The following is an 18,143-nucleotide window of genomic DNA, read 5'->3' as shown; positions in this document are numbered from 1 at the left end:
CGTTTGGTCCCAGCATCCACATCAGCTAGTCAAAACCTCTTACAACTCCTGCTATGGGCACTCACTTATGGACATACCCACACTCCCAAACACAATCTAAAATAAAACAAATCTGTAAAGAAAAAGAAATACTACATCATGCTAGTAAGATTGCTCCTTGAAGCAGGAAAGCTACTAACAGCAAAAACTAATGACCAGAATTTGATTCCTAGGCCCTGCATGGTGGAAGGAAAGAACAGATTTCTTGGGTTGACCTCTGGTCTACACACACACACACACACACACACACACACACACACAGACACACACACCATAATAACTGTCCCTTACTAAGTTTTTCAGTAATATGTTCATATTATTTATATTTTTTAAATGCAAAACTTTTTTAAAGAGATAGGAAGGTCAAAGGTGGAATAGTGAGAGTGGAGGGAATAGACAGAGATGTGGTCAAGGAGATGAGGGAGAAAGCATGAAATATATCATAAGATAAACATGTTCACAATCGTTCTAAGTGATAAATAGTAAATGAGAAACTATCATAAATGTCTAAATTTTGTTCAGATATGACTAAATCCCAAAGCTTGTAAAATAGGACATACATGCGTATCTGTTTATAAAAGCTTGTTTCACTATTTGAGATCTTTTTCCAAAACAGCTTAGAGCTCTGTGTTGAGAGGTCAGAGAGGAAGCAAGAACTGAGACACTGAGCCTCAGTGAGCTGCAAAAACAGGAGGTATTTGTTCAGCCCTGGAGCACTGTGGGAGGATCATTCCAACTCTGCTGACAGTAATAGGTTGCAGTGTCATCAGCCTCCACAGGATCAATGGTGAGGGTGAAGTCTGTCCCAGACCCACTGCCACTGAACCTGGCAGGGACCCCAGATTCTAGGTTTGATGCTAGATAGATGAGGAGTGTGGGTTGCTGTCCTGGTTTCTGTTGGTACCAGTGCATAAGTGTACTGACACTTTCACTGGCCCTACAGGAGATGGTAACCCTCTCTCCTGGAGACACAGCCAAAGCAGGAGACTGGGTCAGTACAGTGTCACCAGTGGAGCCTGGAAAGAGAAACACACAGACCATTGTTATATATGTTTGAAAACCTTCCCAGCAGAGGACTTTGTAATTTAAATTTTTAAGAATAATTGAGGGCATCACTCTGAAAAGCCAGAAAATCAAGAGGAATAGGGAAACTTAAAACCAATTACAAATGCCCTAATTTTAATGATAAAGAGCCCAGAGCCATGGAAAGTCATGATGGCCACAGAAGTTTCTCCCAATACTTCTCTGCACCCTCACCTGGAACCCAGAGCAGCAGCACCCATAGCAGGAGTCTGTCTGTCTCCATCTCTGAGACCTGGAAGAGAGAATGATGCTTATGTTCCTGGCAGCTGCCCTTAAAGTAGCCTGGGCTGTTGCACATATGCAAATCAGCTCAGCAGAGTGTGTACTTAGGTTCAGAGGGCACCTGGTCCTGTTTCACCCACAGGGAGTTGGTGTGAGCGGAAAATTCACTACAGCATCATGTATATCAGAAGGTAGCCTTAAAGTCTATTTCATTAAATCTTTGTCCTGAAGTCGTTCTGAGGTGTGATATAGGGAAGTGTAAAATAAATGTTCTATATAAACAATGTAATATATTTCAAAAACAACTTGATGTCTGAAAATTATACATACCTAGTGATAAAGTTTTCTAAGAAGGAATACAAATGCTCAGTGAAAAGAAATGATATAATTAATTTCTAGAATAATTTCTTATTTTTACTTAATCTCTATGTTTTTGTGTGTAGGGTGTCACATGTTTTCATATTCATTTGTAAGGGCAACTTCCTTTGTCATCGCATGCAGGTAGATATCAGAGAAGAACCTTGGGTGTGGCTGCTGTCTTTGACCTTATCTGAGACAGGGTTCAAATTCCCATGAAAGGAGGCCTGACCCACTAGGGATTCTCTTGTCTCTGTCTCTCACCTACCATAGCATCACTCCAAGTACAGTCGCCTGCTGCTGTTTCATCTCATTTACGTGGGTTCTCAGAGTGTACATCAGGTCCTCACACTTTATTCATAGAATCACCTCCAACTCACTTCTAAATAAAAGCACTGAAAACATATTCTTCAGGTTGAACACAAATAATACTTAAGTAAATATAGAACTTCAGAAATAAAGAAAAGAACTATATACAGGAGATATCCAGATACATGTGAAAAGACTTTTTTGAATATATTTGGATTTCCAGGATTATTAATGCATCTTGTCATAGTGACGAAAAACTAATCAACGAGATTAGTTTGGGTGTGAAGTCTATTTTGTCAGATACTAAAAGGGCTCCACCAGCTGGCTCCCTGGCTTTGCTTCTTTTACCCTGAGGTAATGTCTATCCTTGATGTGAAGGCACGAAGGAATAAAGATGTGATTTTAGATGCAATAGAAAGATGGATGCTATTTTCAACCCCAATCTGTTGTCTGTGCCTTTTATTGTGGAATTGATACCCTGGATGTTGCGTTATCAATGATGAGTGTCTGTTGCTTCCTCTTATTTGTTGTGGCGGTGTAGGAATTTTCGTCCTATTTTTATTTGGTGATCTGAAATTATTTATTCCTTTGAATATAGTGTAATATTCTTTCCTACGTCTGGTACTTTAATGTATTTTTCATGTCTCTGGCCCAGTCGAATAGTAAATGTGTTCCACATGCTTCCTGTACCTTGAGAGGTACCTCCTTCTTTATATTTGGGGATATTTTTCTATGATTTCGTTGAAAGTGTTTTCTGTACTTTTAAACTGAGTTTCTTACTTTGTTCTATAATAATTTTTCTGTAGATTTGGTCTTTGTGTAGAACCCTGGACTACCTGGATATTTTGAGCCTAGGAATTTTAGGTTAAACATTTAATTTTAAACCCTGATTATGGTGGGAACTTTATATTTAGGTGGTGGTTCTTCTAATTATTTTATTTATTTTTTAACATTTTATTGATTCTTTGTGAGTTTCATGCCAGGTACCCCAGTCTTATTCATCTCTCATCTGTAGGCTTATATTTTTTTAAAACCTACTTTAATAAGGGTTCTTAAACATTTCAACATCCCTTATAGAAGATCAACCAAATGTAGCAGAGGAGAATGACTAATAGGACAAGGGAGATGTGGAACTGTTTAGACTATTTCCCTGGACCAATTCCAAGCTTTGTTGTCTGCAGTCCAGTCTACTAGCAAAACACCAAACAGGAATCCACAGCAGTAGCTTGATGAGGAAGAAACGATGAGGCTCTGCCAATCATCCCCAAAGCATCTAGAAGCAGTTTGAACACCACCAGAAGTTCTTTAGTACTTGTCTCTCGACTAAGGCATGACAAATGAAGGCCATCATCAGTGAAGCCCAGTGAAGTCCAGCAAGGGAAACCAATTCTAGAGCATGATCAATTCTCTCTTGTGTTATATTGTGTCCAAACATCATATGTCCTCTCAAGTGCCTGCTCCAGCAAAACCATCACATGCCCTTTCAACAGACAGATTTCAGAAAAACACATGTCTGACCTCAGAAAAACCTCCTCTTGTAAGATACTTTCCAGAAAAACATCACTATATAACTGTGTCTTCAACAAAACCGTAAAGTCTCACCTTACTTGTCTCCTCATATGCACTTGCAGACCCTACCCAAATAAAATACACAAAGAAGCAAACAACAACAAAGAATAGAAAACTGCCCTGGAGGGGGCATCCCCTGTTAGGGTCTTCATTCTTTTAGGTTCTTCTTGAGGCAGCAGCTGGGGACAAGGGTAGTGGGGAGCATCAGCAGATGGCAAGACTTAGTCTTACAAGATGCAGGGGTAAGACTGTCTTACGAGATATTTATGTTTGCTTTTTTTTTTAAATCAGAATACTATTTTTATTAAGTTTTTTTTTATTAACTTGAGTATTTCTTATATACATTTCGAGTGTTATTCCCTTTCCGGTATCCGGGCAAACATCCCCCTCCCCCCTCCCCTTCCTTATGGGTGTTCCCCTCCCAACCCTCCCCCCATTGCCGTCCTCCCCCCACCAGTCTAGTTCACTGGGGGTTCAGTCTTAGCAGGACCCAGGGCTTCCCCTTCCACTGGTGCTCTTACTAGGATATTCATTGCTACCTATGAGGTCAGAGTCCAGGGTCAGTCCATGATAAGTCTTTAGGTAGTGGCTTAGTCCCTGGAAGCTCTGGTTGCTTGGCATTGTTGTACATATGGGGTCTCAAGCCCCTTCAAGCTCTTCCAGTTCCTTCTCTGATTCCTTCAATGGGGGTCCTATTCTCAGTTCAGTGGTTTGCTGCTGGCATTCGCCTCTGTATTTGCTGTATTCTGGCTGTGTCTCTCAGGAGCGATCTACATCCGGCTCCTGTCGGTCTGCACTTCTTTGCTTCATCCATCTTGTCTAATTGGGTGGCTGTATATGTATGGGCCACATGTGGGGCAGGCTCTGAATGGGTGTTCCTTCTGTCTCTGTTTTAATCTTTGCCTCTCTCTTCCCTGCCAAGGGTATTCTTGTTCCCCTTTTAAAGAAGGAGTGAAGCATTCACATTTTGATCATCCGTCTTGAGTTTCATTTGTTCTAGGCATCTAGGGTAATTCAAGCATTTGGGCTAATAGCCAATTATCAATGAGTGCATACCATGTATGTCTTTCTGTGATTGGGTTAGCTCACTCAGTGATGTTTTCCAGTTCCAACCATTTGCCTACGAATTTCATAAAGTCGTTGTTTTTGATAGCTGAGTAATATTCCATTGTGGAGATGTACCACATTTTCTGTATCCATTCCTCTGTTGAAGGGCATCTGGATTCTTTCCACCTTCTGGCTATTATAAATAAGACTGCTATGAACATGTCTTTTTTATATGTTGGGGCATCTTGTGGGTATATGCCCAAGAGAGGTATAGCTGGATCCTCAGGCAGTTCAATGTCCAATTTTCTGAGGAACCTCCAGACTGATTTCCAGAATGGTTGTACCAGTCTGCAATCCCACCAACAATGGTGGAGTGTTCCTCTTTCTCCACATCCTCGCCAGCATTTGTTGTCGCCTGAGTTTTTGATCTTAGCCATTCTGACTAGTATGAGGTGAAATCTCAGGGTTCTTTTGATTTGCATTTCCCTTATGACTAAAGATGTTGAACATTTTTTTAGGTGTTTCTCAGCCATTCGGCATTCCTCAGCTGTGAATTCTTTGTTTAGTTCTGAACCCCATTTTTTAATAGGGTTATTTGTCTCCCTGCGGTCTAACTTCTTGAGTTCTTTGTATATTTTGGATATAAGCCCTCTATCAGATGTTGGATTGGTAAAGACCTTTTCCCAATCTGTTGGTTGACCTTTTGGCCTAATTATAGTATCCTTTATCTTACAGAAGCTTTTTAATTTTGTGAAGTCCCATTTGTCTATTCTTGATCGTAGAACATAAGCCATTGGTGTTTTGTTCATGAAAATTTCCCAGTGCCCAGGTGTTTAAGACTCTTTTCCCACTTTTTTCTATTAATTTTAGTGTATCTGGTTTGATGTAGAGGTCGTTCATCCACTTGGAATTAAACCTTGCACAGGGTAGTAAGAATGCACATATTTGCATTCTTCTACATGCTGACCTGTAGTTGAACCAGCACCATTTGTTGAAAATGCTATCTTTCATTCATTGGTTGGTTTTGGCTCCTTTGTCAAAGTGACCATAGGTATGTGGGTTCATTTCTGGGTCTTCAATTCTGTTCCACTGATCTATCTACCTGTCTCTGTATCAATACTATACAGTTTTTATAACTATTGCCCTCTAATACTGCTTGAGGTCAGGGATGGTGATTCCCCTGAAGGTATTTTATTGTTGAATATAGGTTTTGCTATCCTGGATACTTTGTTATTCCAAATGAACTTGCAAGCTGCGCTTTCTATCTCTATAAAGAATTGAGTAGAAATTTTGATGGAGATTGCATTGAATCTTTAGATTGTTTTTTGGCAAAATGGTCATGTTCACTCTATTAATCCTGCCAATCCATTAGCATGGGAGATCTTTCCATCTTCTGAGATCTTCAATTTCTTTCTTCAGAGAGTTGAAGTTCTTTTCATACAGGTCTTTCACTTGCTTGGTTAAAGTTACCTCAAGATATTTTATATTATTTGAGACTATTGTGAAGGATGTCATTTCCCTAATTTCTTTTTCAGCCTGTTTATCCTTTGAGTAGAAGAAGGCTACTAATTTGTTTGAGTTAATTTTATACCCCAACATTTTGCTGAAGTTGTTAATCAGGTTAAGAAGTTCTCTGGTGGAACTTTTGGGGTCACTTAAATATACTATCATATCATCTGCAAAGAGTGATATTTTGAGTTCTTCCCTTCCAATTTGTATCCCTTTAACCTCCTTTTGTTGTCTGATTACTCTGGCTAGGACTTCGAGAACTATATTGTATAAGTAGGGAGAGAGTGGGCAGCCTTCTCTAGTCCCTGATTTTAGCAGGATTGCTTCATGTTTCTTTCCGTTTAGCTTGATGTTAGCTACTGCTTTGCTGTATATGGCTTTTTCTGTGTTTAGATATGGGCCTTGAATTCCTGATCTTTCCAGGACTTTTATATTGACTTTTATATATACCCAATTTAATAAAGATGGGCAAAAAAGAGAAAAAAAACCCCTGGTAAATCTGGGTGAAATGTACAGTTTTCTAGACAGGTATAAGGTACCAAATTTAAATCAGGATCAGATAAACTATCCAAACAGTCCCATTAATCCTAAAGAAATAGAAACGATTATTAAAAGTCTCCCAACAACAACAATAACAACAACAACAACAACAACAACAACAACAACAACAACAACAACAAAAAGAAAAAGGGGAAAAAAGCCAAAAACCAAAAACCAAAAACCAAATAAACAAACCAAGGACCAGATAGGTTTAGTGCAGAATTCTGTTAGAATTTCATAGAAGACCACACACATGTACTGTTCAAACTATTCCACAAAATAGAAACTGAAGGAGCATTGCCCAATTCCTTTTATGAAGCCACAGTTATTCCTATACCTGAAACATACAAAGACCCAACAAAGAAAGAGAACTTCTGGCCAATTTGTCTTAGGAATATTTTTGTGAAAATATTCAATAAAATTCTTGCAAACTTAATCCAAAAGTACTTCAAAACAATTACCCATCATGGTCATGTTGGGTTCATCCCAGGGAATTGGGTATGGTTCAATATTTGGAAATCTATCAATGCAATCCCCTGTGCAACACACTCAAAGATTAAAAACCTCATGATCAACTCATCAGATGCTGAGAAATCATTTGACAAAATTCACCACCCCTTCATGTTAAAAATCTTGGGAAGATCAGTAATTCAAGGCCCATACCTAAATATAGTAAAGGCATTATACACAAACCAGTAGGCTACATCAAACTATATGGAGAGAAACTTGAAGCAATCCCAAATAATTCAGGGACTAAACAAGGCTGACCACTCTCTCCCTACTTATACAGTATTGTAGTTGACCTACTAACCAGAGCAATACGACAATAAACGAAGGTTAAAGGGATACAAATGTGAAAGGAAGAGGTCAAAATATCACTATTTGCAGATGATATGATAGTATACTTTGGTGACTCCAAAGTTCTGCCAGAGAACTACTGAGTCTGATAAACAACTTCAGCAAAGTGGCTGGGTATAAAATTAACTCAAACAAATCAGTAGTCTTCCTCTACTCAAAGGGTAAACAGGCTTAGAAAGAAATTAGGGAATTGACACCATTCACAATAGGCCCAAATAATGTAACATAACTCTGTGTGACTCTAACAAAGCAAGTGAAACATGTGAATGACAAGAACTTCAAGTCTTTGAAGAAAGAAATTGAAGAAAATCTCAGAAGATGGAAAGACCTTTTATACTCATGGATTGGCAGAATTAATATGGTAAAATTGGCCATTTTGCCAAAAGTAATCTACAGATTCATTGCAATTCTACTCAAAATTCCAACTCAATTTGTCACAGAGTTAGAAATAGAAATTTGCAAATTCATGTGGAATAACCAAAAACCCAGGAAAACTAAAACTATCCTCACCAACAAAAGAACTTCTGGCAGAATCAGTATTCCTGACCTCAAACTGTATTACATACAGAGCAGTAGTTATAAAAACTGTATGGTACCAGTATAGAGAGAGGCAGGTAGATCAATGGATTAAAATTGAGGACCCAGAAATAAACTCAGACCCCAAGTCCCTTGATCTTTGAAAAAAGAGCTAAAACCATCCAGTAGAAAAAAATGATAGCATTTCCAACAAATCGTGCTGGTTCAACTAGAGGTTAACCTGTAGAAGAACTCAAATTGGTCCATTCTTATCACCTTGTGCAAAGCTTAAGTCCAAGAAGATCAAGAACCTCCACATAAAACCAGATACATTCAAACTAATAGAAGAAATAGTGGGGAAGATCCTCAAACACATGGGAAGTGAAGAAAATTTCCTATGGAGGGGGTGGTAGAGGGGTGGATGTGAGGAACACCCTTATGAAGGGGAGGGGATAGGGGGCTTATAGCAGGAAACCAGGAAAGAGAGTAATGTTTGAAATGTAAATAAAGAAATATATCCAATAAAAAAAGAAATCTTCCATCCAATTGTGTCAAGGACCTCCACATAAAACTGGATCCATTGAAACCAATAGAAGCAAAATAAAAGAAGAGCCTTGAACACATGGACACTGGGAAAATTTCCTGAACAAAACACTAATGCCTCATGCTCTAAGATAAAGAATTTACAAATGAGACCACATAAAACTCAAAAGCTTTTGTAAGGCAAAGGACACTATCATTAGGACAAAAGGGTAACCAACAGATTGGCAGAAGATCTTAACAATCCTACATCTGATAGAAGGCTAATACCCAATATATATAAAGAATTCAAGAAGATAGACTCCAGAGAGCCAAATAACTCTGTTAAAAATGAGGTACAGAGCTAAACAAAGAATCTCATCTGAGGAATATTGAATGTCTGAGAAGTACCTTAAAATGTGCATCATTCTTAGTCATTAGGGACATGCAAATCAGAACACTCCTGAGATTCCACCTCACACCACTTAGAATGTCTAAGACCAAAACCAACAAAGTCCACTAAGCAACCCATCAGAGAGATGCCAATAAGCAGCACTCCTCCATGGCTTCTGGTCAGATCAACCTCTGGGTTCCTGCTCTGTTTCAGTTCCTGCTCTGACTTCCCTCAGTGATGAGTTGTTATCTGGTAGTGTAGGAAGAATAAATTCTTCCATCTTTGGTCAGGGTATTTCATCATTGCAATAATAATCCAAACTAAAATACATCCCTTACCCTCCTCTTTCTCTCTCTTCCATATTTTCTTTCCCCTAAATTTCTTCCCTCTCCTAGTTTCCCTTATACACACTACAATTGTGTTTATATAACTTGCTTAAAATCTAAGATTTAGAAATGAAATGTAATAATGTTGTTTCTAAGTCATTTGTCCATCCCCTGCTTCTTCCTCATGGGATAAATATCACTCTGAACCCTCCTTGTTTACTCTCAAATGTGGAAATCTTGAAATCTCATACCACACTAAAGAAGTATGATTTTGTGTGGATAGTCTCTACCTTCTAGGCTTTGATCTCATAATTATGAATAAATTTAATATTTGTAAGTGGGAAATCCAAGGCTCCATGTAAATAATATGTTAATTAATGCTATATATGTATTCCTTAAAAAGAAACTGACCAACTGGTTTTGAAGCCCATGGATACAGTAGGACATGATAGTATTATATAGCACATACAATTGTTCATGTTTTGTGTATATCTTCTTACAGTTATAGTATACCATGATGGTTTATGCATTTTTTATTAACTACTTTTCTGTTGGTATGATAAATACCATGAGCAAAGCAACTTATTAAGAACGGATTCGTTTGGACTTTCAGATGGTTAGAATCCTGGAAAGCAGAAAGAAGGCAGCAAGTGGAAGACTTGGTAGCTAGAGCAGAATTTCAGGGCTCACATTTCAAACTGAATGAATGCATGCATGCCTGTATGTATTTATGTATGTATGTATGTATGTATGTATGCATGTATATGCTTAACTGGAATCATAAATGCTTGAGAATCATCATGTGAATGCTTGGAATGAATCAAACCTGAGTCTTTTATAAGAGAAGCATGTGGTTTTAAACACTAAGCTGAGTCATCAACTTTCTTTTTAAAATATTTTTCCTTTTTTCATTTTCTCCATTCCTTCTTTCCTTTCCAAATTTCTCTTACCTCCTCAATTCAAGCTTCCTTCGCCTGTTCTTTATCCTCTTCTTTCTTTCCTTTTCATTCTCCTTCCCCTTTCTTTTCTTTCTTTCCTTTCCTTTACTCTACTTCCCTTGTTTATTTTAATGTTGTTGCACAGGATTTATTGTTTTCTCGGACTGAATCAAAGTTAGTTGTACTATTACTTCTGTAAAACTCACTTACTGATTTTTAATGGAAACCTACCATGAGAACATCTAAACACTTGTGGTTTGGAAGCTGTAAGTTGCTCCTTTAGATTCTATGTTGATTTTCTTCCCAGTAATTACTTCCTGTCTTTGATAGTACTTTTGTCTGTTGATTTGATGTGGATACTTTTAAACACCTGTTTCCAGGAAGTTTACTTCCTTATTTGATATTTGATGACTACTTTGCATAGGTCCCCAGAGGCCAGCCCAGCTGCCCATGATTTATAAACCAGGCCTTTGCAGTGATATCTGAATTGCATAAGATCGGCATGGGCATCAAGATGGAGTTAATCAGTCAGGTCTTCGTATTTCTGCTGCTCTGGTTGTCTGGTGAGACATTTAAAACTATTAAAAGTATTATTATATCTTAAAAGTAATTGATTTGTAAAGCAGTGGCTATTTCCTTTAGGAAGCTAATAGTATGCAGAAAATGTCATTAGAAAAGACATTTTAGATTTCAAGGTTTGTATCAGGAAATCTTTGTGTGTATGAGTGTATAATCACTATCTATTTCTGATTACAGGGGTTTATGGGAATACTGTGATGACCCAGTCTCCCACATCTATGTTCACATCAGTAGGAGACAGGGTTACCATGAGCTGCAAGGCCAGTCAGAATGTAGGTATTAATGTAGGCTGGTACCAACAGAAAACAGGGCAGTCTCCTAAACGGCTTATCTACTGGGCATCCAACCGGGACACTGGGGTCCCTGATCGCTTCACAGGCAGTGGATCTGGGACAGATTTCACTCTCACCATCAGCAACATGCAGGCTGAAGACCCAGCTATTTATTACTGTCTGCAGCATAACTCCTATCCTCCCACAGTGTTTCAGCCTCATACACAAACCTCCTCTGACATTCTAACCACCTGCCTGTATTACACATTCCTCAACCTACGCACTTCCCCTTCTGCCTACAGCTGCTATGCCTAACTGATACAAAATTTAGGAGAACATTAATAAGCACATCCTCTGAATTGGAAGATCCTTATGACAAAAAGAAGTAAACACACTTGTAATTTTTTTATATTTCTCTCATAATTTATAAAATTATGTTTAAATTCTGTGTATTGAACATGACAAATTTATTATCTTATTCTGGAATGAAAAGTTCCAACATGAGTCTCCATGGGCTAAATCAAGAGCCTCTGCTATATTTCCACATGTGGATACAAAAGAGAACTTGGCTTTTGTTTAGCTCAGCTGTGACAGCTCTCCCTCACTTTTGGACTCCTGGCAATTTCCCTCAAGTTGTCATTTGGGTTAACTTTATTTATTTGGATATATAATATTGAGTTTCATTAAACAAATATATTAAAATTATATCATGAATTTTGACAATCTACAGTTCCCTTGTTTCTTCTATCACCACCTTTCCCTTCAACTAACATACTTTGTATCCCTCGTCTTCCACCTATTTCCATGTAACATATACATGTGCCCACACACACACACACACGCAAGTGCTGACACTTGTGTTCTCTTATGGTTTGTATGATATCTGCTCAGAATATTTTGGCTTTCATAGTCTCTGTTGAGGAGACTGGTATAATTCTGATAGGTCTGCCTTTATATGCTACTTGACCTTTTTCCCTTACTTTTAATATTCTTTCTTTTGTGCATTTGGTGTTTTTGACTGTTAGGTGACAGGAGGAATATTTTTTCTGGTCCAATCTATTTGGAGTTCTGTAGGCTTCTTTTATGTTTATGGCCATCTCTTTCTTTAGGTTAGAGAAGTTTTTTTTTCGTGTAATTTTGTTGAAGATATTTACTGGCCCTTTAAGTTGGAAGCCTTTATCCTTAGGTTTGTTCTTCTCATTGAGTTCTGGATTTCCTGGATGTTTTGGGTTAGGAGCCTTTTGTTTTACATTATCTTTGATGGTTGTGTCAATGTTTTCTATGGTATCTTCTGCCCCTTGAGATTCTCTCTTCTATCTCTTATACTATGTTAGTGATGCTTGCATCTATGTCTCCTTATCTCTTGCCTAGGGTTTTTATCTCCAGGGTTGTCTCCCTGTGTGATTTCTTTATTTTTTCCATCAGCATTTTTCAATCCTGTATGGTTTTGTTCAATTCCTTTACCTGTTTGGTTGTGCTTTCCTGTAATTCTTTATGTAAAGGATTTTTGTCTTTCCTTTTTAAGGGCTTCTACTTGTTTACTTGTGTTGTCTTTTATTTCTTTAAGGGATTTATTTATGTCACTCATAAATTCATCTATTATCATCATGAGATATCATTTTAAAACCAAGTCTTGCTTTATGCTGTGTTTCAATATCCAATATTTGCTTTTGTGGGAGAACTGGGCTTTGATGATGCCAAGTAGTCTTGGTTTCTGTTGCTTACTTTCCTGCACTTGACTTTTGTCATCAGGTTGTCTCTGGTGTTAGCTTGTCTTTCTGTCTCTGACAGTGGCTTGACCCTCCTCTAGGCCTGTGTGTTAGTACTCCTATAGACCTGTTTCTTTCACCCAGATCTTGGAACAAGGAGCCACCTGGGCTTGTGTGACTTTAAACCTCCAGGCAGCTCACTTGGAGCACAGGCGTTCATCTTACCTCTGCTCTCAGATGACTTGGTGCTCCTGAAGACTGGCTCTCTGCTCTTAGTGCAGGCAGAAACCTGAAGTATCCTGCCCCTGACTGCTTCTATGTCCCTGTGCCCAGATGGTACAGGGCACACTAGGTGGGTTACTTTTGGGTCAGGAATGTGGGCAGACTTAGGTTTCTCCTCTGAGCTCTGAGGATTGTCTGCACTTCTGAGAGTCCAGCTCTTTTCCCCAAGGGATTTGCATGCAGAAAGCTGTGGGACCAGTTGAGTTCAGTTCTGGTGCAGGCAGAAACGAGAAGGTTCCTGCTGCTGATTGCTCCTATATTTCTATATCCAGAGGTCACTAGTTAGGTTCCTCTTGGGCCAGAAATGTGAGCAGTATTGCCTGTCTCTCCTGAGCTCTCAGGATTGTCTACACTTCTGAGAGTCCAGCTCCCTCCAAATTCTTCAATAGACGATCTTTAAATTTCAACAATGACCTCATTTTTCTGTATTGAATTTCTGACGTTACTCTTGAACAACTATTACCTAATTATAAAATGCATTAGTGTCTCAGTTCTTTTTAAAATAACAAAAGTACTTAGAGTAATCTTGATGAGTTGTGTCATATAAAAGTACATGCATTAGACAGCAATGTATACTTCAAGTTGCCACTGAATAAGTAGAGAGTGAAACAGAAGCACATTCACCTGCCTAAATCTCATGGTCTCCATGTACTTGGGATGTGGACAGAACACACAGGTCGCAGTAGAGCCTCAGTTGTCATTTATCTACCAACTTTGCTCCTTATCTTCTGTTCTTGCTAAAAGAGTCAATTGTACTGACATATACTCATAATACATCATGTTGTGTTTCATAACAGCAATTTCTTTCAAGATTTTGATATATAAACCACATTTATACCCTACACACAATGCATTTTTATGTTATCTTGGCACAATTTAGAATCATCTGAGTGTGGGAAATGTTAACTGAAGAAATATCTCAGGCTGGAGACATGGCTCAGTGGTCAAGAGAGGTCTTGAGGTCAATTTCCAGCAAACTTACAGTGGCTCACGGCCATCTCTAATAGGATTCAATGCCCTTTTTGTTGTTTCTGATGACATTAATAATGTATTCATATAAATTAAAAATTAAAACATTAAAAAAAAGAAATGTCTCAATATAACGAGACTCTGGGCAGACCTATAGAGAATTTTCTTAATTCCCTTTTTATGGGGGAGGATCCGGCCCATTGTTGGTAGGGACAGGCTTTGGTATTGGACCTGAGTTCTACAACAAAGCACACTGAGCAAGCCATCAGAGGGAAGACAATAAGCAGCATTCCTCCATGGCTTCTGGTCAGCTCCCACCTTTGGGTTCTTGCTCTGTTTCAGCTCCTGCTCTGACTTCCCTCAATGATGTTATCTGTTAGTATAAGAAGAATATGTTCTTCGTTAGTCATGATATTTCATCATTGCAATAGTAGTCCTAACTAAGATACATCTTTCTCTCTGTTCCATGGTTTTCCCCTAAATTTTCTTCCCTTTCCTAGTTTCCCTTATACACACTACAATTGTGTTTATATTTATATGATTATGCTTAAAATCTAAGATTTATAAATGAGATGGTATATGTAATAGTTTTGTTTCTAAGTCATTTGTCCATCCCATGCTTCTTCCTCATGGGTCACATATCACTCTGAACTCTCCTTGTCTACTCTCAAATGTGGCAATCCAGAAATCTCATACCATACTAAAGAAGTATGCTTTGTAATGATTGTCTCTACCTCAAAGGCTTTTATGTCATAATTGTGAGTAAATTTAATATTTATTAGTGGGAAATCCAAAGTCCCATGTAAACATTATGCTAATAAATACTGTATGTATTCCTTAAAAACAAACTGACCAATTGGTTTTGAAGCCCATGGATACAGTAGCACATGATAGTATTATATAAAACATATACCTGTTCATGTTTTGTGTATATCATCTTACAAGTATAATATACCATCATGGATTATACCTTTTTATTAACTACTTTTCTATTGGTGTGATATACACCATGAGCAAAGCTATTTATTAAGAGAGGATACATTTGGACTTTCAGAGGGTTAAAATCCTGGAAAGCAGAAAGAAGGCAGCTGGTGGAAGACTTGGTAGCTAGAGCAGAAGCTCAGGGCTCACATCTCAATCTGAAGTAATGCATGCACGCATGTATTTATGTATGTATCTATTTATGTATGCATGCATGTTTGTATACATGTGTGCAATGTGTGTGCAGTCTTTTATAAGAGAAGCAAGTACTTTTAAACACTAAGCGGAGTCTCCACCCCTAAACCTTTCCTTTTAAAATATTTATGACACATAGTAAATGTGTTTCTTCAGTGATACTTGTGAGAGTACCATTGCTGCTGTCTTCTTATGCTCAAGGAAAGCTAGTTCTGGAGTTTATCCTGTTAGGTTGGCAAGGCTGGCTGGTGACCAGCAGCAACCGATCGAACGGCAGCTAAAGTGATTAACAGTTCAGAACCATAGACTTCACGTGGCAGATTTTAACCTTGAGACAAGGCAGCCTGAAAAAGAAAGCACTGATGTTGAAGATGAATGGATATTTTTCTGTGAAGTACAAGGCGATGAATAAGTACGACAAAAACACCAGGCTGCTGTGTAACGATGTGGACCTGTGTGACAGTCTAGAGAAGAACTGCCTGGGATGCTTCTACCCAGGTCCCAAGTGCAACTCCAACAAGTATGGGCCAGAGTGCCAGTGCAACTTGTGCTGGGTCAATGATGCCATCATCATAGAGTCTGGTGAGGTCATCAGCACCCTGCCATTTTTTGTTCCTGATTAGGAGATATACCTATATTCTCTCTCTCTCTCTCTCTCTCTCTCTCTCTGATGCGTGAGTGCATGTGTGCTTGTTTGTTTTGAGATTTTGAGAAAGGGTCTATTCTGTAGCTCAGGCTGGCATTTAACTTATGACAATTGTCCTGCCTTAGCTTCACAAGTTGTATTAATTTCGGTATATTGCATCATGCTTGGCTTCTGTTTCTTACACATACACACACAAACATACATGTATTCATAAATGTATGTATGACTATATATAAATAAATTATATATATTTTTTGTCAAACTTCTTTCTCCTGGACAAGTGTTAGTGTTTAGGCAAAATATTCTCTCAAGCTACAGATGGATGTAGAATGGACGGTAATTGTGTAGACCCTCTCAGGTTCCTCAGCTTGTGACCAAAGGCTGCAAGAGTGGATGCTCATTTCTCATTAGCAGAACTCTCTGTCTTGAGGTCACCACTCCTTTCACAGGGTGTCTGGTTGAGACCACCATAATTTTAAGATTTGCACAACTCTGCATCTGAAAGCTGTTATCAAATGTATGTCTTTCTTAGAATGTTATATATTCCTAAGTAAACGAAACTTGTACATTTGTAATGTACATATTTAGTCTTATTTTTTATTGTTTATATTTTGATGTTAAACTTAAATTTAGTGATGATAATATTTTTACTACTAAGCATTTATATTTTACTAAATTATATATTAGTTGACTGAATTGAGAAGCAAAGACTAAAAGCTAGTGATTAACACATTTCCTTACAAGATCTGTATTTCACGACTTAAAAAAAAGTTAGCCTTAAATGATATTCTGTGGCTTGCATGATGGCTAGTTGGATGTATGGTTGAACAGCTGTCTGAAAGCATAATGTGGTTGTCTTTGTGATGATATAATGTAGCAGGTGTCTGGAAACTCTCTCTCTCTCTCTCTCTCTCTCTCTCTCTCTCTTTGTGTGTGTGTGTGTGTGTGTGTGTGTGTGTGTGTGTGTGTGTGTGTGTGTGTGTGAAAGAGAGTTCTTGTACATCAGTGCACATGCCTGCAGAGGCCAGAGATGTTGGCTTCTTTGAAGCTTGTGTTACTGGCTTTATGAACCACTTGAACCAAACCCAGGTCCTTTGCAAGAGCAGTAAGTGCTTTAAATGTCTGAACCATCTCTCTAACACCAAACTTATTACTTTTCCCTATCTTAAGTTAGAGTTTCTCTTATGTTCATTATCTGGAAGGTTCTCAAATCCTCAGCCAATAACTTAAGCTGGTTACTGTGACTCAATTTACATTTGAAAGAAATTCCCAGATGATGCTGATGTCACAGGCCTGGGTGCCATGTTTAAAAAGCACTTCTCTAAGTTACATTAAATGTGTAATGAAGGGAAGTGTTTAAACACTGGGACTTAGTAACTTAGTACTATTTTAAACCACTACAAACCTTGTTTTAAATAAAAGTGAAGTGTTGAAAGTGGGAAAAATATCTTTCCTTTTAAAATTTTCTCCATTCCTTCTTTCCTTTCCACATTTCTCTTTCCTCTTCAATTCAATATTCCTTCTTACTTCCTCCATCCTCTTCTTTCTTTCCTCTTCCCTCCCCTTCCCCTTTATCTTCTTTCTTTCCTTTTTTTTAATTCCACTTCCCTTGTTTATTTTGATGTTGTTGCACAGGATTTATTGTTTTCTTACGATTGAATCAAAGGTAGGTTTACTATTATTTCTGTAAAACTCACCTGTTGAATTTATTCCTTTTTTTAAAATTGGGTATTTCTTATTTACTTTTCTAATGTTATTCCCTTTCCTGGTTTCCTGTCCATAAGCCCCCAAACCCCTCCCCTCTCTTTCTATAAGAGCGTTCCTCTCCCCACCCACCCCACCCCCAACAATCTCCTATACTGGGGGTGCAACCTTGGCAGGACCACAGGCTTCTCCCATTGGTACCCAGCAAGGCTATCCTTTGCTACATATGCAGTTAGAGCCATGGGTCAGTCCATGTATGGTCTTTGTGTAGTGGTTTAGTCCCTGGAAGCTCTGGTTGGTTGGCATTTTTGTGCTTATGACTCTTTGCTTTCCGTTAGCTCTTTCGATCCTTTCTCTACTTCCTCCAATGGAAGTCCAGTTCTCATTTCAGTGGTTGCTGCTAGCATTTGCCTCTGTATTCAACATGTTCTGGCTGTTTCTCTCAGGAGAGATCTATATCCAGTTCCTGTCAGCATGCATTTCTTAGCTTCATCTATCTTATCTAGTTTTGGTGGCACAGGCTCTGAATGCCTGTTCTTTCAGTTTCTGCTCTAAACATTGCCCCCCTTTACCCTCCTAT

At 38.4% G+C, this 18,143-nt stretch overlaps 1 protein-coding gene and 2 gene segments (V, D, J or C); 2 read left to right on the top strand and 1 right to left on the bottom strand.

Moving 5' to 3' along the window:
• Positions 1-361: 361 nt before the first annotated feature.
• LOC134486796 (Ig kappa chain V-III region MOPC 63-like) lies at positions 362-1,381 on the bottom strand. The segment is given in 2 exon segments: positions 362-1,055; positions 1,297-1,381. Coding segments are annotated over 2 exon segments (363 nt in total).
• Positions 1,382-10,697: 9,316 nt separating this feature from the next.
• On the top strand, positions 10,698-11,392 carry LOC134486886 (immunoglobulin kappa variable 4-1-like). The segment is given in 2 exon segments: positions 10,698-10,789; positions 10,983-11,392. Coding segments are annotated over 2 exon segments (471 nt in total).
• A 4,183-nt stretch (positions 11,393-15,575) lies between these two features.
• LOC134486676 (ARL14 effector protein-like) lies at positions 15,576-15,836 on the top strand. Its single transcript, XM_063286877.1, has one exon. It carries the CDS (start codon positions 15,576-15,578, stop codon positions 15,834-15,836), a length of 261 nt encoding a protein of 86 aa, XP_063142947.1.
• The last annotated feature ends 2,307 nt before the right edge of the window (positions 15,837-18,143 follow it).

The sequence above is a fragment of the Rattus norvegicus genome, chromosome 4 (genome assembly GCF_036323735.1).
Source record: "Rattus norvegicus strain BN/NHsdMcwi chromosome 4, GRCr8, whole genome shotgun sequence".
NCBI lineage: Eukaryota > Metazoa > Chordata > Mammalia > Rodentia > Muridae > Rattus > Rattus norvegicus.
The sequence above is the reverse complement of the archived record's forward strand: the minus strand, read 5'-3'. Positions and strand labels throughout refer to the sequence as shown.